Source organism: Anastrepha obliqua, chromosome 1 (genome assembly GCF_027943255.1).
Source record: "Anastrepha obliqua isolate idAnaObli1 chromosome 1, idAnaObli1_1.0, whole genome shotgun sequence".
NCBI classification, from domain to species: domain Eukaryota; kingdom Metazoa; phylum Arthropoda; class Insecta; order Diptera; family Tephritidae; genus Anastrepha; species Anastrepha obliqua.
In genome coordinates this window covers 143,264,957-143,285,772 of record NC_072892.1, presented here as the reverse complement: position 1 = coordinate 143,285,772, position 20,816 = coordinate 143,264,957, and the positions used below count along the sequence as shown (strand labels likewise).

General features: G+C 38.2%; 2 protein-coding genes across 6 annotated transcripts in view; both read right to left on the bottom strand.

The window, feature by feature from the left end:
* Positions 1-708: 708 nt before the first annotated feature.
* Positions 709-1,985, bottom strand: LOC129237580 (uncharacterized). The gene is made up of 3 exons (XM_054872411.1): positions 1,794-1,985; positions 1,241-1,702; positions 709-1,178 (listed from the first exon to the last, which is right to left on the bottom strand). The coding sequence occupies exons 2-3, from the start codon at positions 1,698-1,700 to the stop codon at positions 709-711; spliced, it is 930 nt and encodes a 309-aa protein (XP_054728386.1). The 5' UTR covers positions 1,701-1,702; positions 1,794-1,985.
* Positions 1,986-12,842: 10,857 nt separating this feature from the next.
* LOC129236373 (la-related protein 1) overlaps positions 12,843-20,816 on the bottom strand; it is a 66,067-nt gene continuing 58,093 nt past the window's right edge. For all 5 annotated transcript variants that reach the window (XM_054870726.1, XM_054870727.1, XM_054870729.1 and 2 more), the window contains 2 exons: positions 18,362-20,763; positions 12,843-18,287 (listed from right to left, as the gene is read on the bottom strand). In XM_054870726.1, the coding sequence (XP_054726701.1) occupies positions 17,455-18,287; positions 18,362-20,763 (3,235 nt within the window). In that variant the 3' untranslated portion in view covers positions 12,843-17,454. The remainder of the gene's footprint in view (positions 18,288-18,361; positions 20,764-20,816) is intronic.

The window sequence follows — 20,816 nt, the reverse complement described above, 5'->3', positions numbered from 1 at the left end:
GCAATTGATCTTCAATCAGTAAATTCTGCCCAATATGCGGCCATTTCTTTACACTCAAGCAAGCTTTGAATCAGGTCAGTCCACATCATGCAAGCCAACAGTATGTAGATGAACCACAGAGCACACTTGCGACATATTTGGCCTGGAAGAAATGAGCACAAAACTAGATCCCTCATCAATCGAAACCGGACTGCTATCATACAGTTGTTGGTATCGTCATTCTATTCTGCCTAGTGGAAACACACGATAAACGTACGAGGTTTCCCTCAAATGACTGCAGTAACGAGTAGGAGGTGGAGAGCATGAACACTTCCTCGACCACTGTCCTGCTCCTGCCAGAGCGCGATATTGCTGTCTAAACTCTTACTTGTTTGGATGTTTGGCAGATTTGCAGTCGACAGTCATCCACAGTACTTTATCGTTTATCCGAGAGACGAAGTGGTTTCAACACATTGCGAATTAGAGGAGGGAACTTAATTCCAAACTAGTGGTATCACAATAAGCCGCCAGGTCTAGGTGAGTTCCCTCTAGACTCTTGTAAAGAGTGGCAACCACGAGTGGCTTTATATAAACAATTAATAAAATGTCTAAAATTGGAAATATTTTTTTTTTTTATAAAATGGAAGCAATTTAGTAATCTAAAGTAAAGTAGTAATCATTTAAATAAAAAAAATTCTACTTTATTATTCGAAAAAACAAAGTCTAATATTAATACTTGTAATCTTCAGAGCTATAATCACCCCGAGTTTCTGCAAAGTCCGTTTCAGTTGCCAAATGCGCGTAGTCTATATTATGAATATAATTGAATGGATACTTCAAATGCGTCATTTCCTGCGCTGCACCAAACCTTGGCATTAAAACATAATCGCCAGTTCTCGACCATTGCCGCTTTCGCGCGCTCATCAAAGGCTTTGAACGTGGATGGGCAACATTCTTTGTAATTGGATCTGTTCTTTGGTTTCTTCCCTTTCTGTTTTTATTTTCCCAAGAGCCCACTCCACCATCTTTCGCTGTGTCCTCGCACGCAATCGGTTCCACATAGACAATCGGTTTACTTTGTTGCTTTCGTATGAGCCAAGGAAAAGTTGGCGGCACATAATGCGGCACGATATTCACACACTTTTTGATTTCCACGCCATTCGTTACGCCTTGATCTTGATCGGTTGTGATCTGGAGTTCTGTTTGAGTAGAAAGCATTTTTAGGAAAATGTAATTGAATTAACTGTGTGACCCTCCTTACTTTTGAGCAAATCCGTAAGCCATTTTTCATCGAGTATGAAAGTTTCATTCAAGATTTCCTTTTTTGCATTATGCGAGTCCGTTGGTTTGTTGCCTAATTTTTTTTCTAGTACACTTAAATTCTTTTTTATAGGATTTGTAATAAAATTGTGGCTATTACTTTGTTGTCCATCGCGAGCTTCCCGTACATTCAAATCCGACAAAACTACCAACAAAATTTTATGTTTATGATCATAAAAAATGGTATTATTATTCACTGCGGTGGAGTTGCTAGTTTTGTTGCTCATCACTTCCACCAAAGCCGTTGTGGCTTCGATTGGCGCTGGTGTGGTTGTTGAGTCAATCGGTATTGCGCGGTCTACGCGCGCAGCAAGTCGCTTTGTCTTGACATTTGTTGAACCAACAGCAGCAAAACTCCAGTTCAGCCAGAAAATTATAGACCAAGCGCAAATTGATTTCATTTCTGTTGCAAGAACAAAATTTTTTGATATTAATATATTTAATAGAGTGGCGGCGCTTGATGATGAAAGTTATAGGAAACAGAAACGACACACCTCAGTGGAGCGACTTTGCTCTCAATGCAGCCACCTTTGTTTCAGTCAAATGAATTGCAATTTTTCTGTCCCATGTTGGCTATTTATAATTTATTGTAGTTTTCTTAGACGTGATAAGTTTATGATTTTCGAAAATGCTTTGATTATGTAAACTTGCGTCTTGATCATTTTTTCTATCATTGGCCTGTGTTCTAGCGTTGGAGCTCATTTTGGCTGCTAGTGCTTTTTATTTATTATTTTCATGTTGTTTTTTTTTTGTAAAAAATAAGCGAATCCAACGAATTAATATTAGAAAACTGAATGCACACATACATACGTGTAAACATAACGGTACCATTCAAACTGTGTACTTACGGCAGCTTTCGTGCCTTTAGTGCCTCCCAAACATTTCGATTTGGGGCTCTCTAAGCTTTTGATGTGCATTACAGTGCATTCCAAACTTTTAAACCCAGCAATCAGAAGAGATGGTCGCTTGGTTGTGGCTCATTCAGTGGTTAAACGCACATATGTTGGCGCTATGTAGCCATTTCCTGTAGCAATGAAATTTTCTTGCTTAACCCTTTCGCGATATTGTTGCCATATGGCAACAGTAAACTTTAAAAGGCCGTCAACACTCTCTTGTAAAAAATATCAACTTTTTTGTTACATATTTTCAAAAATTTAAGTTTAATGGTTAAACAGAAATAAAATAAATAATAACCGCCCATTATATATCGGTAATACAACATTTTTAAAGAAAGCCTTCTGGCATATAGCACTTCACTCTGAAATTTGTATTTTGCATTTTTAGATTTTTGAGGCATTTTGGGCAAATGTTTTCAACAATTTTTGAATAAAGTATATAGAAAAATGTTCAATCTGTCATTTGGCATATAAATATTTTTTCGCTCGCAGCTTTAAAAGCTGTGCTAATTTTTAAAACTAAGCTTGTTGCCATATGGCAACAAATTTCTCGTAAGGTGTTAACTTGCATTAGATTGCAGAAGAAGTTTATTTGCGATTGAAACTGGTAGCAGAGAGACGTGTTGTTGTTTGCGGAATATTATTTTCAAATATGGCAAGAAAAATTAGCGACAGTGTTATAGAAAAGATTTTGGAGAATTTCGAGGACTCAGATCTCTCAGACTTTGAGAATTCGGAATCGGAAGAAATATTAGAGGATTTATTTGAGGCATTTGACAATAATGAAACTTTTATGATGGAGGAGCTTAGTCGTCCAGGTCCGTATGATATAAGCATTACAAATATCAACGGGGAATGTAATGACGAACTAGTTTTGGGTGAAAATGGCTCTAGCTCAGAAGCTGGTACTTCGAACTATCAACCAAAACAAGTTAATGAATTTCGATGGAAAAAGACTTCGTGGGCTCCTCCTCAAGCTGAGTGTTATTCAAGTAACGCTGTAAAACTTCCAGTACAGTACTTTTTGGAATATTTTGCTGTAGAATTTTTTGAAGAAGTAGTGCAGGCGACAAACCAAGCATCTCTTTTAAAAGACGGTGGACCATTTAACTTAACGAAAGAATAATTTTTTAAGTTTCTTGCTTTGGAGGTTATGATTGGGACAATTGGTTATCCCAGATTGTCTATGTACTGAACAGCGCCCACAGATATTCCGGCATTTCGTCAAAATATGACAAAGAATAGATTTCATTCCTTGCGAAACAACTTGAAGTTCACAACAAGTGATCCAGGCAATGACAAACTTTTCAGGATTCGTCCAATAATAAATATCTTTACTAAAAAGTTGTATACTATCCCCAAAGAAGAGAATCTTTGTGTGGATGAAATGATGGTACCTTTCAAAGGAAAGACTGTCCTTAGACAATGCATGCCTAAAAAGCCAATAAAATGGGGAATTAAATTATTTTGTCTATGTAGTTCATATGGCATGTTGTATGACTTTGAAATATATCAAGGAAAAAATGCCGTTATTTCTGGACCAAAACTAAGGTTTTGCTCCGACATTGTAGTTTATCTCACAAGAACTATTTCCGAAAACAAAAACTTGAAGCTATTTTTTGACAACTATTTTTCTACACTTAATTTGATACTGTACTTACAGAAAAAAGGTATTTGGAAATACCTAAACTGTGGCTGTGTACAACAAGAATATGGGAGGAGTTGATAAAATAGACTTCCTTCTTTCATTGTGTAGAATATCGATACGGTCAAGAAAATGTACACTTAAAATATTTGACCACTTTATTGACCTGGCCATATGCAACTCATGGCTGGAGTACAGGAAGGATCATGAGGGTAATAATAAAGGCCAAAAGCAGAAACCCATGGATCTGCTTGAGTTCCGCAACGACATTGCTGATGGTCTGCTAGCGCAAGCAAATAAGGACGCATTTTCTCGCAAACGTGGACGGCCAAAAGTCTCTTTGAATGAAAACATCGTCAGCCCATCAACTTCTCGAAAGAGATATGAAACAGCACCATCAGTTTCTGTCCGATATGATGGAAATCAACATTGGGTGGAGACACTGAGAAAAAAAAAACAGATGCAAATTAAAAGGATGTTCAGGATTTTCCAGATACAAATGTTCAAAGTGTTCGGTTCACTTGTGTCTACCCAACGGAGATCGCGATTGCTTTAAGGATTATCACTACAGCGACTAAATTCTTGGTAAGATACTTCTTTCCTTTGTATTATTTTAAGTAATTTTTATAGCTATAGTTTTCTATAATACTTTTTATGCTAATATAATATTTTATGTTTGTAGTTTATATCCTTGTTCACTTTTTAATATGTATGTACGTGTATATTTATAGTATTGAATCGATTTTTTTATTTTAAATATTTTGTTATTGTTGGAACTTTAGTTTAGAAATCTTGATTTATAAATAAATTGAAATTTTGATGTCAAACAAAAATTTAATAAATGTACGAACCTTTATACAAAAACCAAAAATAAACTGTTTTTTTACCATACAAAACATTTGTTGCCATATGGCAACATTAAAAAAAAGCACTTAACAAAAAAAAATTAAAAAAAAAAATTTATTTGTATTGTTATTGGTCCTAAAATAAATACTCAGACAAAAATTTGGATTTTTTGGATGGCGCAATAAAAAGATGTAACGAAAGGGTCAAACAAATTTAAGTTTTTGTATTTCTTAAGGTGTTATATACAGTTAGAAGGCCGAAAAAAGCGAATTTCCCAGAATTTTTTCTGAGAAAACTTTTAATTTTATTGATCTAAAAAATTGTACACGCCGCAGGGAGGTGTCCTTTCGCCCCTACTTTAGCTAGTTGTAATTGACGAAGTTCTAATAATGCTAAATAAGGGTGGGGTTAAGGTAGTAGCGTATCCCGATGACTTGGTCCTGATGGTCTCGGAACCATTTCCCTCAGTCATGGCTGCGATTATGGAAAGGTCACTGGCTGTACTCAATCGCTGGGCTGCCTCTTGTGTCCTCCGAGTCAACTCTGACAAAACGGAGATGGTGCTATTTGCCAGAAAATATAAACCTCCACCCTTTCAACTTCCCAAATTAAACAACTATGTTTTTCCGCTGTCATTGGAAGTTAGGTATCTCGGAGTGATACTTGACTCCAAACTCTATTGGAAGCTATACATTGAAAATCGGGTAAAGAAGGCCAGTATAGCCTTCTACTCCTGCAAATCTATGTTCGGTAAAAAATGGAAACTCAAGCCACAGGTCGAGCTGTGGATGTACAATGCAGTGGTTTTGCCAATTTTTACGTATGGATGACTGGTTTTGGTGGGAAGCTCTTTGGAAGGGCTATAATACCACTAAACTGGGGAGGGTGCAAAGGACTGCATGTAGAACTTGCCCCAGTGCTATACTGAATGTCGTTTTGCACTTACTTCCCATCGACTTTTATGTTATTTCCATTGCTGCTCAAAGTGCAATCAGGGTAAGGAAGCTTGGTCTCTGGAGACAGTCTCTCAAGGGACATGGTAGCATTTTCGAGCAGTTAACACCGTATTTCTCCGAACTTCGAACAGATATCTCTATCCGCAAACTAGAATTAGAGGGTCGTGCAAGGGCAATCTTTCCAAATAGACAGAATTGGATCGAGGAAAAAATCTGCAACGGAGCTTGCACTGCTGTTTTCACTGACGGTTCCAAGATGTAATCGGGAGTCGGAGCGGGGGTTTTCTCTAAATCAGCCAATTTATCTATCTCCTTTAAACTGTCAAACACTGCTAGTGTTTTTCAATCAGAAGCATTTGCGTTCTTGCAGCCTTTGGATGGCGGGAGCGAGGGAGCTATTAACATTTTCTCCGATAGTGAAGCCGCGATTAAGGCTTTGACGACGCCATGGTGCAGACCGAAATTAGGAAACTCCTGTAAGGAGGTAACATTTCTCTGGGTTCAGGTAACATTTCTCTGGGTTCCAGTACATAGGAACATAGAGGGAAATGAAATTGCTGATGAGCTTGCCAGGAAGGGGACTAAATTGGCCTCAGAGACCTCCTACCCGATCATCGGCATCCCGTTAACTGTTAAAGGGGAACTGCACAAATTATTTCTCAGGAGAGTGCAGAAAAGATGGAGCTCCATTTCTTCCTGTATTATTGCGACAACCCTTTAGCCTCAATACGATATACAAAAGACTCAGAAAGTTCTTTGGACTCCTCGCCATTCAATTTCCAAACTCGTAGCTGTGTTTATCGGTCACTGGACCAACAGCACACACGTAGAAAAGCTAGAGTTACCATTTAACCCCCATTGCAGAAGCTGTGGATACCTTTCCGAGAAGGAGACTGTAAAGCATTTTCTCTGTAAATGTCCGGGTTTGGCAGCTAGACGACTAAGGTCACTGGGAGCTCCTTTCTTATCAATCTTATCCATTATATCAACAACTCTGGCTGGCTGTAGATATCTACCTGTTGGAGGTCTCATAATGGTATCAAAACGGCGCTTTAGTGCCACTTGAGGAGTGTCAGGTGCACTTCAACCATTTTGCCTACCAACCTATGTTATCTTCTAGTTGTATTTTAGGACTTAGTATTAGTAAAAATATTTATTTGGAAAGGAGCTACAGCTGATCTCCGGGAACTCCTCTCAATAAAGACGTTTTGCGGTGGCCACTAAATCTCTGAACTGGATTCTCTGAAATTAAAAAACCAAACAGATTTCGTTAAAGTAATGTTAAATCTAGTAATTAATCGAAGGAATACTAGATTTTTTTGCAAAAAAAAATCGATTTCGGCTTTAAATTGTTTATAAAAAAAATATTTATCGGTGAGAAAAAATCTTCGATTAATTACTAAAAAATATATTTAAGAAGCTAGCCAAGGTTAACATTTGAGACTAATCGGTTTAGCCGTTTTCGAGAAATGTTGGTCACCGACTTTGAAAACTCCATTTTGAGAAAAACGCGTTTAAAGTTTGAAAATCACTATGCAGCACTCTGAAACACCTTTTCAAATTTGCGTAAAACTTCGAAAATATTCACCGGAACGATATTCAATTTTCTATGTACAGGGTTGCCAATATTCGACGGACCCATCTGGCAACCCTGTATCTTTTGACAAAGACATCAGATCACTTAATGACATACCGCGTTGGAAGCGTCAGTCCAAGCAGATTTTTACCATGGAGCAGTACACGCCACGCAAGCGCTCCCAAATTGCTGAAATTTATTATACATTCAACAAAAGAAGCCAATTGTGAAAACTCAACGTGAGTATAAAAAATCCCAAAATCGCCGTTCTCAGCAGTTGGGCATTGCCCGGACCACTTTACAACGAGCTACCCGCATTGATTTGCATTTATTCCCGTATAAGATTCAATTGACGCAAAGATTGTTGCCTGCGGACAAGCCTCGTCGATTGAAATGGGCCCAAAGAGTCATCGAAATCCGTCGGGTCCGTCGAATATGGGCAACCCTGTATTCTCTTAAATATATGTACATTAAGAAAAAAATATATAAAATAAATAGCACATCATCATCATCATCACAGCATCACAGTTCGGGGTGAACTATTGCTTCCGTTACAAGTCGTCTCGACGTCACTCGGTCATCCGATTTTCGTTTGATATCAGATATGCCCATAGCTCCAAAGTCGCCTTCAATGCCATCTCTCCACTTTATCGGCCGACCTCTGCTTCTGTCACCTTGTGGATTTATTTCGAATATCTTTTTGAAAGTTCTATCGTTGCTCATTCGTAAAATGTGACCGTACCATCGATTCCTTTGGGCTTTGATGCACCTGATTACATTTGCGCCACTGATAAATGTGTCTAACTCGTCGTTGTACCGCGCACAAACGCTGCCATTTACAAGTCTACGGTGGAGCTAGTTAAAAACTGCACACTTAAAAAACACTATGTATCTGGAGGATTTTGAATAGCAGCAAAAGACCAAAGACCGCCTATTTTAACAACGAGGCACAAAGGCTCCCTGTAAAGGAGTGCAATAAACTGCTCAGCAAGCAGTTCATGTAGGGTGCTACCGCTGACTTTCATCCTTGAAGATACCTGCTTGAACCAGAGCCACCTCACAGGCACGTCGGAGACACCTCCTCAATTACGCCGACGAGTTTCAGGACAAGAAACTACTGGACGGACAGAAAACTACTGGACTAAACAGTATTTAGACACAATAAACGACATTCATCGGGAGACCATTAACGCCTTCTAAAGCTCCCGACCACCGATAGCTGTAATCGGAGTCCAACCAGCACGTACAGCAGATGAAGAGCTCCAGCTTCCCCGTGAGGTCCGCGTAACACTGGCACAATTACCTTCTAGATATTGTAGCAGGTTTAACTCCTACTTATCCAGAATCGACCCCAACACACTAAACATATGTCCGGCATGTGAAGGTACCCCGCACGACTCTAACCACCTTTCCACATGCCCTTCGAAACCCACTCATCTAACACCCCTCTCCCTCTGGACCCAACCTGTTAAAACAGCAAGTTTCCTGGGCCTACCGTTAGATACACGAAGACCGATGATATATACTACACTAACAGGGCTTGTATTACTGCTGCAACAACAACAACAACCGCTTACTATTTTTGTGTCGTTATTTGTGTTGTTCTACAGGTGCACAGAATATATACAATAAATATGGGTTTTAGTGATATTTGATTTAATTATAAAATTACTTAATATGGGAGCTCGCCCCACGAGAACTCAACGACAAATATTTGGCGCTAAAACATTTGCAGACCAAGATCAAGATGGGTTGAACTGGAAGACGAAATTAGGCGACTAAAGGTCAAAAACTGAAAAGAATCTGCCAAGGACTGGGTCAAATGGAGACAATTTGTGCAGTAGACCAAAGCTCATACAGAGCTGTTGCATCAAATGATGATGATGATCCTAATATCTCTGAAATACTTTCCGCCTTGACTGTGCCTTGAGACGGTCCAGAAATGAATCGCAAGCTGCCCGAATGTGACATGCAGGTATTTTGGCCCACTCGCGGATAATGGCTTTTTACAGCACCTCGAGACTAGTGAATCTTTTACTTCGGACCTTGCCCTCCAAAATGGCCCAAAGAGAATAATCTATCGGATTCGCGTCTGGTGAATTTGAGAACCATTGTGTGGACGTTATGAAGTTCGGAACGTAGTTTTTTAGCCATTCTTGGTGCACTCGAACTTTGTGAGACGGTGCCGAGTACTATTGGAACAATCATGGTCTGCCACCGAAATGTTTGTCTGCCCACGGCTTCAAACCAACTTTCCCGATAACATTTCGCATTTACCTTGACGCCAAGCTCGTGGGAATATTTGAAGAGCGCCCATCTGCGGTTATAGTGGTCCCAACCATTACCCGTGGCGTGTGCTTCCTCCTTGTGGCCAATCGATGACTTAAATTCTCGTATGAACGGTCGGTCAAATAAACCCTATCGTTTCGGGAGTTTACGAATTACTCAATTTGAAAAATTTTCTCATCACAAAACACACTGTTCTAGTCCGGGAGCCAGGGGTCATTTTGACCTCATCATTTCATGCCGACTCATTTTAATACTGAAGGCAGACGCCATCCAATGGATGACGAAACCAACCGTCAGCTGGTCCAGTAGCGGTGGCTACGTGCGTAGGATGCTGCGAAAAAAAAAGATTGAAAATTCCGCGCGCTGCCGAGGTGTATGAACGCACTGATAAATTCTTGCTTCGGCTGACGATCTTCCCACCGCTATAAACGCAGCTGACTATCAATATTATATTTTCATATGTGTCCAAAATTATGTAAAAAAATTTGAATCGGCATAAAGTAATTAGTTTTACTTTTTAATTTATTTTACGAGTTCGCCTGTTCAGCTGACGTATTTTTCCCTCTCTACGGCGCAGCTGATTTTCTTTTTATTCTACTAAAGTTGGTAGAAATTTTTTTTCGACACGTTTCGTACCCTCCCACAATCGCACCCACCGCGGGTGCGCCAGCTGACGTTCACTTTCGTTATTCATGAAAGCTAAATCACAAGTATAGTCAAGAATTCAACAGTATAATAACGCAGTCCATAATCGACCCCTGGCTCCCGGACTATTTAGAAATTGACCGCTTTCGGTCAAGCGAAGCAACTCATTCGCTCTCTCAAGCCTGACTTGTGTGCTTTGGTGCCAATCGTGCCAAGACGAATACAGCGATAGGAAAAGAATTACATTTTATATAGAACAATTATTTTAGCATACGAGAATTAATATTTAATTTAATAGGTCAATTGGTCGGTTCCTCTTCAGACGTCGTCAAGTTCTTCTTTCAAGTTGTGAGAGTGTATTGACTTCTCTATTTTTGTGCTGGTTTATTTCGTTTAAATACCTTGTTGATATCGCTTTTATTTCTTCGTCGATTAATGGTATATTGAACGTAGAATGGATGTCATCATTTTTTGTGTACCTGTCGGACATTGTTATTATACGTAAGATTTTTGATTGTTGTCGCTGTACTTTGTTTATGTGAGTTCCTTTTGCAGCTCCCCACACTTGAAGTCCGTAGGTCCAGATTGGTTTAATGACCGCCTTGTATACTAAAAGTTTGTTGGAAATATTGAGCTTAGAATTTCTGCCTATTAGCCAATGCAATTGTCGATTTATTTGTTTTATTTTCTTTTTGATATGATCTTTCCAAGTTAGTTTTGAGTCCAGATGGATTCCAAGATATTTTGCAGATGTTTCAATTTGTATAGGGTTATTCAATAGGTGCGCTTCAACTTTTTTCCGATAGGGAGGGCGAACGACGCAATATTTTTTATTTTTCGCTTGTCATTTGTAAACTTCATTAGTATACATTTCATCATGGAACGATTGCAAATCGTGCAAATTTTTTATGAAAATAATCGTTCTGTTGCTGCTACTTTAAGAGCATTACGGCCATTTTACGGTCCATTTAACAAGCCGTCCCGTTTTGGGGTTATGTGAAGTCATTGGTCTACAGTAACAAGCCGGCGACGATTTGTGAGCTCAGAGCCAATATTGAACGCGAAATTGCTGGAATTTCGGCCGATTTATGCAAAAGAGTGGTCGAAAATTGGGTTCAACGATTGGACTTCGTAAAACGTGCACGCGGTGGTCATGCAAAAGAAATCGAATTTCATACTTAAATGTATATGTTCAAACTCGATAATAAAAAAAAAAATTAGTTAAAAAAGTCAAACCGTTTTTGTTTTATTCAAAAAAGTTCAAAAGTTGAAGCGCTCTTACTGAAAACCCCTATATATTTTTATTGTTGGGCTTAATCGGCATAGCAGCAATATTTGTTCTTGTCGTAAATATTACTTGTACAGATTTGTTCTCGTTTACTTTTAAACTCCATTTGTCAAACCACTTCTTTACATTGTTGGTGTACATCTGTAATTTTGTTGTTGCGGTTGAGAGGTTTTTGTCAGATGACAATAAAATTGTGTCGTCTGCGAATGTTGCTATAGTAGAATTAGTTTCGTCTGGGAGTGGTATGTCAGAGGTAAATAAGACATATAGCAGTGGCCCTAGAACGCTGCCTTGAGGAACTCCTGCTGTTATTGGATGTATATGTGAGTATTTGTCATTGTATTTAATGTAGGAGCATCGGTCAGTAAGGTTAGCTCTTGATAATTAAATAATAGTCGAGTGGTAATATTGTCCTAATTTTAAGCAAGAGGCCTTTGTGCCAAACTTTGTCAAAAGCTTTTGCGACGTCCAAAAATACAGCAACGCAGTATCGTTTATTTTCCATGTCTGAAATTATTTTTTGTGTAACTCGATGTATTTGTTGGATAGTTGAGTGTTTTTTTTCGAAAACCGAATTGATGATTTGGAATGATGTCGTGTCAAGTATTGGGGTAATTCTGTCATGTAAATGTTTTTCTGCAATTTTAGATATAGTCGGAAGTAGGCTTATAGGTGGATATGAAGTTAAAGCTGTTGGGTTTTTACCCGGTTTTGGTAGCGCAATGATTTCTGCGACTTTCCATACTTTTGGGAAGTATTGTAAGTGAAACATTGCATTGAATACGTTTCTAAGAAATAGGTAAGCCTCAATTGGTAGCTCCGTAAGTGATTTGCCTGTCAGCATATCATATCCGGGTGCTTTTTTATGTTTAATTCGAGTTTTTATGCATAATATCACTTCTTGTGTGAGAGATCATTTTGGATGCTAAGGTCAGATATTTTCAGTTCTTTCGCCATTTGATTGACACTTCGTCGGGGACTTCGCTCAAGTCGCTTGTTAACTTTTTAAACCATTTCACGTGACGTTGCAGTCTTTTGGTGAGCACCTCCATGACGTTTCGCGATGCTACCAGTATCATTGTAACGAGTAATGGTGCGATAAACAAAAACTTTAAGCCTTAAAGTAAGGTGCTCGAACTCATGATCAATCACTGGTTGTGATTTTCAGTCAAATATAATGCAATCACACAATTCCGTTTGAAATCCATTACTGATTTTCTTACTCTTGCCAAATGCTTCCGCGCGCTTATAAACAATACTCTGTACTGTCATCGTGCATCAGCTGCAAGAGCGGTCTGAAGTTGGTTACACTTCGAGTGCCGTACCCTGTACAGTTAGCAAACTGAGCGGATATGTAAGTACTAAATTCGAAATTACTAAAAAGGAAATAAAACGGCGCAAATTAAGTTTTTCATATTTTTTATTGAATTTTTTTTAATAGATTTTTTACGTTTTTTTACACTTTTAAGTTTTTACATTTTTTTGTGTAGTTTTTGCGTTAGTTTTTTTTACTGAATTAAGCCTTTATAAGAATTTGTATTTTTTTTTTTTTGTTTTCGTTTAAATTAATTTATAATTAGAACTATCACTTTTAGGTAAACTTACATATAATAATTAAAAAAAAATATGTATACATCTATACATATACGTATGTATGTATGAATATATATAGTACAACATAAGAATTTATATGTTTCCAGTTAAACGCAGGCAATTAGGAATACAAAGTGTATTAAAAATACTCAAAAATAATAAAAACAAACGTAATTAAAATTTTTCGCTTTAACAAATTCAAACTGTTAATAGTAGTGTTGTTTTTATTTTTTTCCTTTTCGCTGTCCTGGTTTTTGTTTTTTTTTCTTCGTTTTTTTCTTTTGGTTAAATTAGTCGTTTTTCTGCACAAATTGTGTCCGCTGCTGTGTTAGTGTAGGTAATTATGTGCGATTGTATATGTTTATATGCATACATAATTGGCGCATACATCCTTAGATGAAAGTGAAGTGCGAAAAATGCGCAGGCCAATTGGTCAGCTAAGCGTGGCAACGAGCAGCTAAAAGACCGAGGCAACAAGTGCTGCTCGCCGCCCCAGCATAGCAATGCAACGAGTGTGGGGCTGCTGCGACGCACTACTGAATTGTATTTTTTATTTCATTTATACATAAGTAGCTATTTATAGTAAATTTTTTGTATGCTAATATTTATTTTATGCGCACATTGCACTTATGCAAGTATTTCTGTTTGTTTAAAAGTGTTTTTGTTTTTGTTTTTACTTCTGTGTAGGTTTGAAATTGTTTTGCGATATTCTTTCCGCCATTGTAAACAAATGAAAATACAGCAATAATGATTAATATCTTTTTTAACTTCAATTCCACGTAAGTTTTCCAATAAACTATTTACAAGAAAAAATTATAAAAAATTGTACGCCGAAAGAAAATAAAAAATTCTATGAAATAAACGCATAAAATTGCTATAATTTAAGTATACTCGTAGTAAACCAAAACAATGTTTTTCAAATTACAACTTCACTTTTGTATCGAACAGAAAGTGATTTTTTCGTTAATAACAAACGTATTGCAAATATTTCTTGGTTTGTTGCAAACTATAATAAAATATGCCATTATTTGTTTTAGGTTTTTTTTTTTGATTTTTGGTTTTTTGTTTTGTAACGAAAATAGATTGCTCAAAAATTATACATTCTGTCACTTGTTTGCTGACAACTTTTAGTTTAGCTATTAGTTGTTTTCTTTTGGTAAAAAGTCTACATAAGTATTTTTGTAATTTGTTGCTTCCATTTTTCTTCTTCATGTTTCTCTTCCTTGTTTCACTTACAACTTATATAAAAAAATGTATATTTTAAATTTTACTTGATTAATTAGGCGTTAATTAGTGTAAACTACATATTCGCTTTTTCATATACATACATATAATTTTCCTTTACTACTTTTAACAGCTTGATTCAAAATTGTTGCTTCGTATGCAATATTACCAAATTCAACTTTTTATTTGATTTTAGAGAATAAAATCAGTTTTGTGTTTTATTTATATATATATTTTTTTTGTTTTTGCTTCTAGTTCTTATAATTTTTTTTTTTGCTTTTTTGTTTTTTGTTAATTCAAATTTAAATCAAAACCAAATGAAAACTTATCATTAATCTAACACACAAAGATTGAAATCGCTTACAAAACTAATTAATAAAAAAAAACTATGATGTCAATTCAAAAAATTGAGAAAATCAAACACACAAAAGTGTTTGTTGTGTTTCAACAACCAATAAGAGAGGAAGGAGCGGTATAAGTAAAGTAATAGTTTGAATAATTGCAATAATGTACGGATTCTCTTTGAAACTTCAGCAACAGTTACTCGCACAGTGCATATGGGGAATTGTTGCTTAAAATGCCGCGCGCTCTCACGAGCGCCATTTTGCATGCATTTGAAATGAAGCATTGACAGGGACGTACACTGTGGAGTAAACGGCAGTGTGTGCATGCATATAACTGTGTGTATGTGTATATTTGTATAGGTAGGCATGTTGTGGGTTGAAATCATTTTTCACTTGAATGGAACTTTCGTTGGTATGTGTTTGTGAGAGAAAAAAGTTTCTAAACATGCACTTGAACGATTTTTTGTTGTTTTTTTTTTTTGTTTGTTTGCTTGAGGAGTACTGACATTAGTGTTTTCGCGAAATATTTCACTAGTGATTTTGTTTTCATTTCTCTTAAACACATAATACATCGTTATTGAAGAATAGCTTTTGTTGGCATTATTTCACTGTGTTTAACGCTTAGGAAATATTTTCCGTCCTTTTTTTTATATGCTACCCGTTATCCGTTTAACTTTGCTAGTTGCGTGCAGGTATGTGTGTGTGTGTGTGTATGTGCATATTAACCGAACGCACCTATTTCGCTGCTGTTTGCTTGCTTTTGCTTCACTTTGTTGTTATCTCTCATCACAGCAGCCGTAGAAGCAAAGCAGCGGTTAGCGTGTGGCTTATAAAGTTCAGAATTTGTTGTAAATGCTTATGACTCTATAACTGTCATATTTTTTATAGTTATTTTTATGACTTAATAAAATGTGCACCTGCATGCATACAAGAATTTTTGCGTTTTAGCGCTCATAAAGTTTAACTTTGCATTCATATTCATATTTATATATTTATATAATTTTATGTATGTATATATGTGTGGGTTATCAGATATTAACTCTGCGTTATTGTTGCTTGGTTTTCTCATTTAAAGACCACTAAAATGTATGTATTCTTATATTTGTATATAATAACTCTTTACATATAAGCATAAATGTATGTAGTTAGTTGTAGGGGCTGCTTTAACGGTATGCTTTAGCACACATGTCTCGTTTTTACTGCTGTCATCGCTTTTATTGTTGTTTCTTAACAAACTTATAATACAAATATATAAATTTTAATGGCATAGATTTGCATCTATTCGTGTGTGCTTTTGCTAATATCAAATATTGCATAATTTTTTTCTTTTCATTTCATTTCACATTTTTGCACAATTGCATTTCTTAGTTAGTTCTTTTTTGTTTTCATAAATCTTAGCATAAAAGTTTAGTTCTCACAATAACGGCAACACTTAGTTGCTGTGTCCTGTGTTAGTGGTAATTGGTATGTATTCTTTTTTTGTCATTTCGTAACTATACTAGTGGCCCTTCTCCATTTTTTTTTTTTTTTTTAATTCTCTGCTACTCCATATGTAAGCGATCTCTTTCCAAACGTTCTTCGTTTGCACTAAAGTAAAATCATTTTCTCTATATGCAAATAATTGGAAAATATATGATAAGTGTGCAGCAATGCCTGTGATTTATGCTTTGCGGCATTTTCTTGAATTTTTTCCTACTTTTTAATGGCAACTAACGAATTTGGCACAGGTTGCCACACCGTGTCTTGGTTTTTCCTAACTTTTTTTATTTTACTTAAAAAATTTGTTTACCCAAAAGTTGTAGTCCAGTTCAACATTAGCACTAATGCATTGGCTAAATATTAAATAGAGTTGATTGATATTCTCGTTTATATTCAAAGTAAATTACTTGCAATTCCGATTTCAAGAGCGCCCAAGCATATTCATCATTAACTGACCATTATTGCTTGGAGATGATCCATTTCCCATTGGCGCTATACAGCAGATTCACTGCTATACCACATAAATGCAACTCATTTTCTTCTTCTTCATTTTCGTTGTGATCTGAAAAATCTCTGCGCAGCTGACGCTCAAACCTATACCATTTTTGTAATTCCTTGCCAGGAAGCAGGCAAATTCCAACCGTACTTCCTTCCTGTGAATGCCTTTCAAAGTACGAGTATGAACGCATTTTACGTTTTTCTGTTTTTCATCGTTTTATACAGAAAGTCACTTTAGCAAATATATTTCTTTAACGTTATGTGTTCAGTTTTGTTTGTATTTAAATATATGTATATAGGTATGTATATGTGTGTATAGTTGTAAATTCAACGCTTTGAAAGTCTATGAAAATAAGTTTACAATTAATCGTAACATCCATGACAATATCTGCGTATGCATGTGAAATAAATTATAGCAGAATTTTGAGCATTTTCATAATTTGATTCTTAAAGAAATTGCCTGTATGTATGTATATTTTTTGTGTGTACAACAATCATTTGGACTTGTTTCGTCTGCACTGCGCTGCAATAAGTGACTTTGATAGTATTTGTTTATTAAGAAAGCCAGAGATCAAAGCCAATTTATTCGCGTCTACTTCGTTTTGATTTTATAGTTCGTATAATTTGCACTTGTGGTTCAACCGAACTTATGTCAACTTATTTCTCTTTCTTTGTGTAGTTACAGTATTTTATATATATGCAAATTTTTGTCCGCGCTTAGAGTGCTGCTAAATTTGCACCGGTTTGTAGTCATGAAAATACTCAAAAATTACAAGAAAATACATACGTTATGCAAAATAAAGATAAGATAAGATATAAACGAACAATATTAAATAAGCTTTTGTATTAAAAAAAAAAGATCATGAAAATAAACAATTATTTATCCGCTGATGTTGAGGTCACTTCCGCCGCTGTGGAGGTGACTTTTGGTGTTACATTACTGCTGACTATTGATTTGTTTGGTTTTGCTGTCGCCCCATAATTTTGCTGCTGATGTTCTTTTTTAACTGCTGTCAGTGCAGTTGCCCCCGCAGCGTTAGCTGTTGCACTGGGCATATTATTGGAATCTTTATTTTGTACTTGTTGTTTAGACTTTTGTTGTGGTTGCTGTTGCTGCTGCTGCTGCTGCTGGCGATTTTGTTGCTGTTTGTGCGCTGCAAGGCCTGAGTTGCTGCCACCACGACGCATTTCATGTGGCGAGCTGCCGTAGTGATGATGATAATTGTTGTTGCGCGACACCACTTGTGGTTTATTGCCCAATGAACCGCTACGTACACGCACATTGCCGCTACCAAAGGAGCCGGTGCGGCGTCTATTGCTACTGAAATTGGCATAATTGCCTGGCTGATGATTGTTGTGTTGCTGTTGTTGGTGTTGCTGTTGCTGTTGTGGGTGTTGTTGGTATTGCGGGCGATTGCCCACATAATCACTGCGGTTGCTGATTGTAGTGTTAGGTCTGCGACCGCCCGCGCCAACTACCGCCGTGCCATCGCTTTCGGAAACGCTGCGCAACCGATTCAAGTTGCGGCCACGATTCAGACTGCCAACACCTTGCAACATTTCATTGATCTCCGGTTCGACGACGCGGAAATCTTCTATAGTTTTAAATTTTTTCAGATATTCTGCCAATTCCGGTTTCACCGTCAGTTTATCAGCGTTTTTGTAGTATTTGAGGAAAGCCCAGAATTTCTCAACACCATAGAGTTGACCTGTAGAATTTATTAGAAAAAATTATTAGAAATATTAGCATATACAGCATTTTCAAACATTTTGTATTACTAACCGATTTTATAGTCAGCAATCGTCTCGTCCTGGAAGTCCTCATACACATTTGGCCTGAATTTCTTTTCCAAACCATACGAATAGAAACGGAATAGACACTCCAATCCATAGCGAAAGCCATTGGAAGCATCTTCCAACGCCAACGTACGGAATTCATTGTACATTGTCTTGTTGAAGTTTTCGCGCAGGAAGAATGACCAGAAACGATACAAAGTATTCATCTCCTGTGATTGACCATAGCCTGCACGGCGCCTCTCCTTCAGACAACGCGAATGATATTTGTGATAGGCTTGTTGCGTGAAGTTATTCTCTTTGAGCAGCGAGTGCGAAGGATGCTGGAAGACAGGTAGCGATTGTGGCACGGAGGAACCATATGACGAAGTCGTTGGTGAAGTGCCTGTCGAGGAGCCCATTGACGTGGTGCGCGGTCGATGTTCGACAGAGTCGAGCAGCCAACCGACGTGCGCCTCTACAGGTGGATTGGACGAATGGCGGGTCTTGCGCTTGCGTGGCGTACGTGGATCGATCGAATGTGAGCTGGGCGCAGCATAGAAGCGAGCACGACGCGACTTCAATGTCGAATTGAGCGTACTATTTAATGTGGTATCCACATCTTCGTAGGCAGGTGGTGGTGGTGGCGGTGCTTGTTGTACATAGTTGCGTTGCACACGTCCACCGGCTCCGCCGCCACCCAACTTCTCAAAATCTTCTTGTGATATAATATTCACCGTGCGATAAGCCGTGCCCGTATTCGATGTGGTCCACAGATCTTCCTCGTAATTGGCCAAACCATCGTTTATCACATTCTCGAGGTCTTGTGTGATTTTTGTACGTGAAATGTAGTCAGCTGTGCGATCGTAGCCTTCGTGTTTGGGTGCCCGCTGCACTTGCGCCACAATCAGCAGTTTATTGATGTCGCGGTCAGCAAATTCATAGTCGGATTCGTCATCGTCGGAGAAATTTTCGGTGAAATTATTTATACGTCCAGAGGCTGGGATGGGATCCATAAGCTCTTCGTCAAATTGAAAGTCTAGTTCTTCCTTTTCAATTGCGTTTGTTGTGAGACCAACTGTTGCTGCTGATGTAGCTGAAGCGTGTGCGACTGCTGACTGAGTGGATGGCTGAGGAGCTGTTTTGTTGTTATTGATGATAGTGGTGGATGATGTGGCGTTCGTTGTGTTGGTGGTGTGAGTTGCATTGGTGACGGAGGCGTTCGATGTAATCAATGGTGTTGTTGCCGTGTTCATTTTTGTATCAATTTTGTTTAAGTTATTGTTGTTTGTTGTGGTCGATGAATTAGTTGCAGAGGTAGCATTTGTAGTGGCGTTTTTAATGAGTTGTTTTTGTTGTGTTGAGGGCGTTTGGGAGTGTTGTTGATTGGAAGATTTAGTATCTTTTAAAGCATTTGATTTTGAGCGTCTCTTTACCTCTTTCCACATGCCCTCAGCGGCATCGGACGGTGCCTCACCATCAGCCTCTGCCGTGTTTCCACCAATGCCTACTTTGTTGTTGCTACCGCCAGTGCCTTTTGCATTACCTTGCTCATTATTGTGCTTGCCACCTTTTTGTAGTTTCTGAGGCGTCGATGTCACAGGCGGCATCTTCACACTTTCAGCCAGACCACTCAAATGGTCCGCCAGCTGAGCCACAGCCCCGCCGCCACTTTCCACTTCGGCCACTTTCTGTGTGAGCGCGCTTATCGCGTTCTCCGCATTCACAGTGGGCGTAGGCATTTGCTTCACTTGCTGCAGTAGCAGCGAGGAGACCAAGTTTTGCGAGTTTCGTGGCACAGGCGGTGGCGGGATGCTAGTCAGAGGTTTAGTTGCCATAGCTGAGGTAAGTATTGGCTGTAAGAGCACTTCGCTTGCGAATGCTGCATCCACATTGGTCGTGGGTATGGTTGTGGCAGCCCCTATGGGGCTAGCTTTATTGTCATTAGCAACTTGTTGAGCCTCCGCGGTGTTACCACCATTGCCGCCGAAGCTGTTGCTTATGGGAACAGGAGCAACAGCTTGCTCGGTGGCAGTAGTGACAGTATTTGGTTGACTTTCTTGCTGCGTATTTGTTTGTATATCATTATTTACACTCTCTGGTGTCTGACCACTCGCTGTGTCAACGGCTGCATTTGAAACAGCCACTTGAGCGACTGGATTAAATGTAGTCTCGATCACATCACGAATGGGCCATTTTGTGGGATTGGTATTTGTGCGTACTTTATAGCCCTCGAGAAACTCCAGCTTCTCGGACTCCTTGATGGCGTTAATGATCAACGCCACATCAGTAGTCAAGGCTAAGACGCGATGAAAAGAAGCAATCAATGTGACTGGAATACAACCTTCTGGGTCCATTTTGCGACGCAGAAAGAAATCGCCAGTTAAATTCTCTTCACTGAAATAGTATTCACTGTAATGAGCGGAGGGGACGAAACAAAATATTAGTAAAAAATTTAGAAATTT

Coding starts and splice junctions, on each gene's coding strand:
- LOC129237580 (XM_054872411.1), bottom strand. CDS start 1,700: ATGAAATCAATTTGCGCTTGGTCTATAATTTTCTGGCTGAACTGGAGT. Junction 1,179..1,240: donor GCTTACGGATTTGCTCAAAA/GTAAGGAGGGTC, acceptor CTACTCAAACAG/AACTCCAGATCACAACCGAT.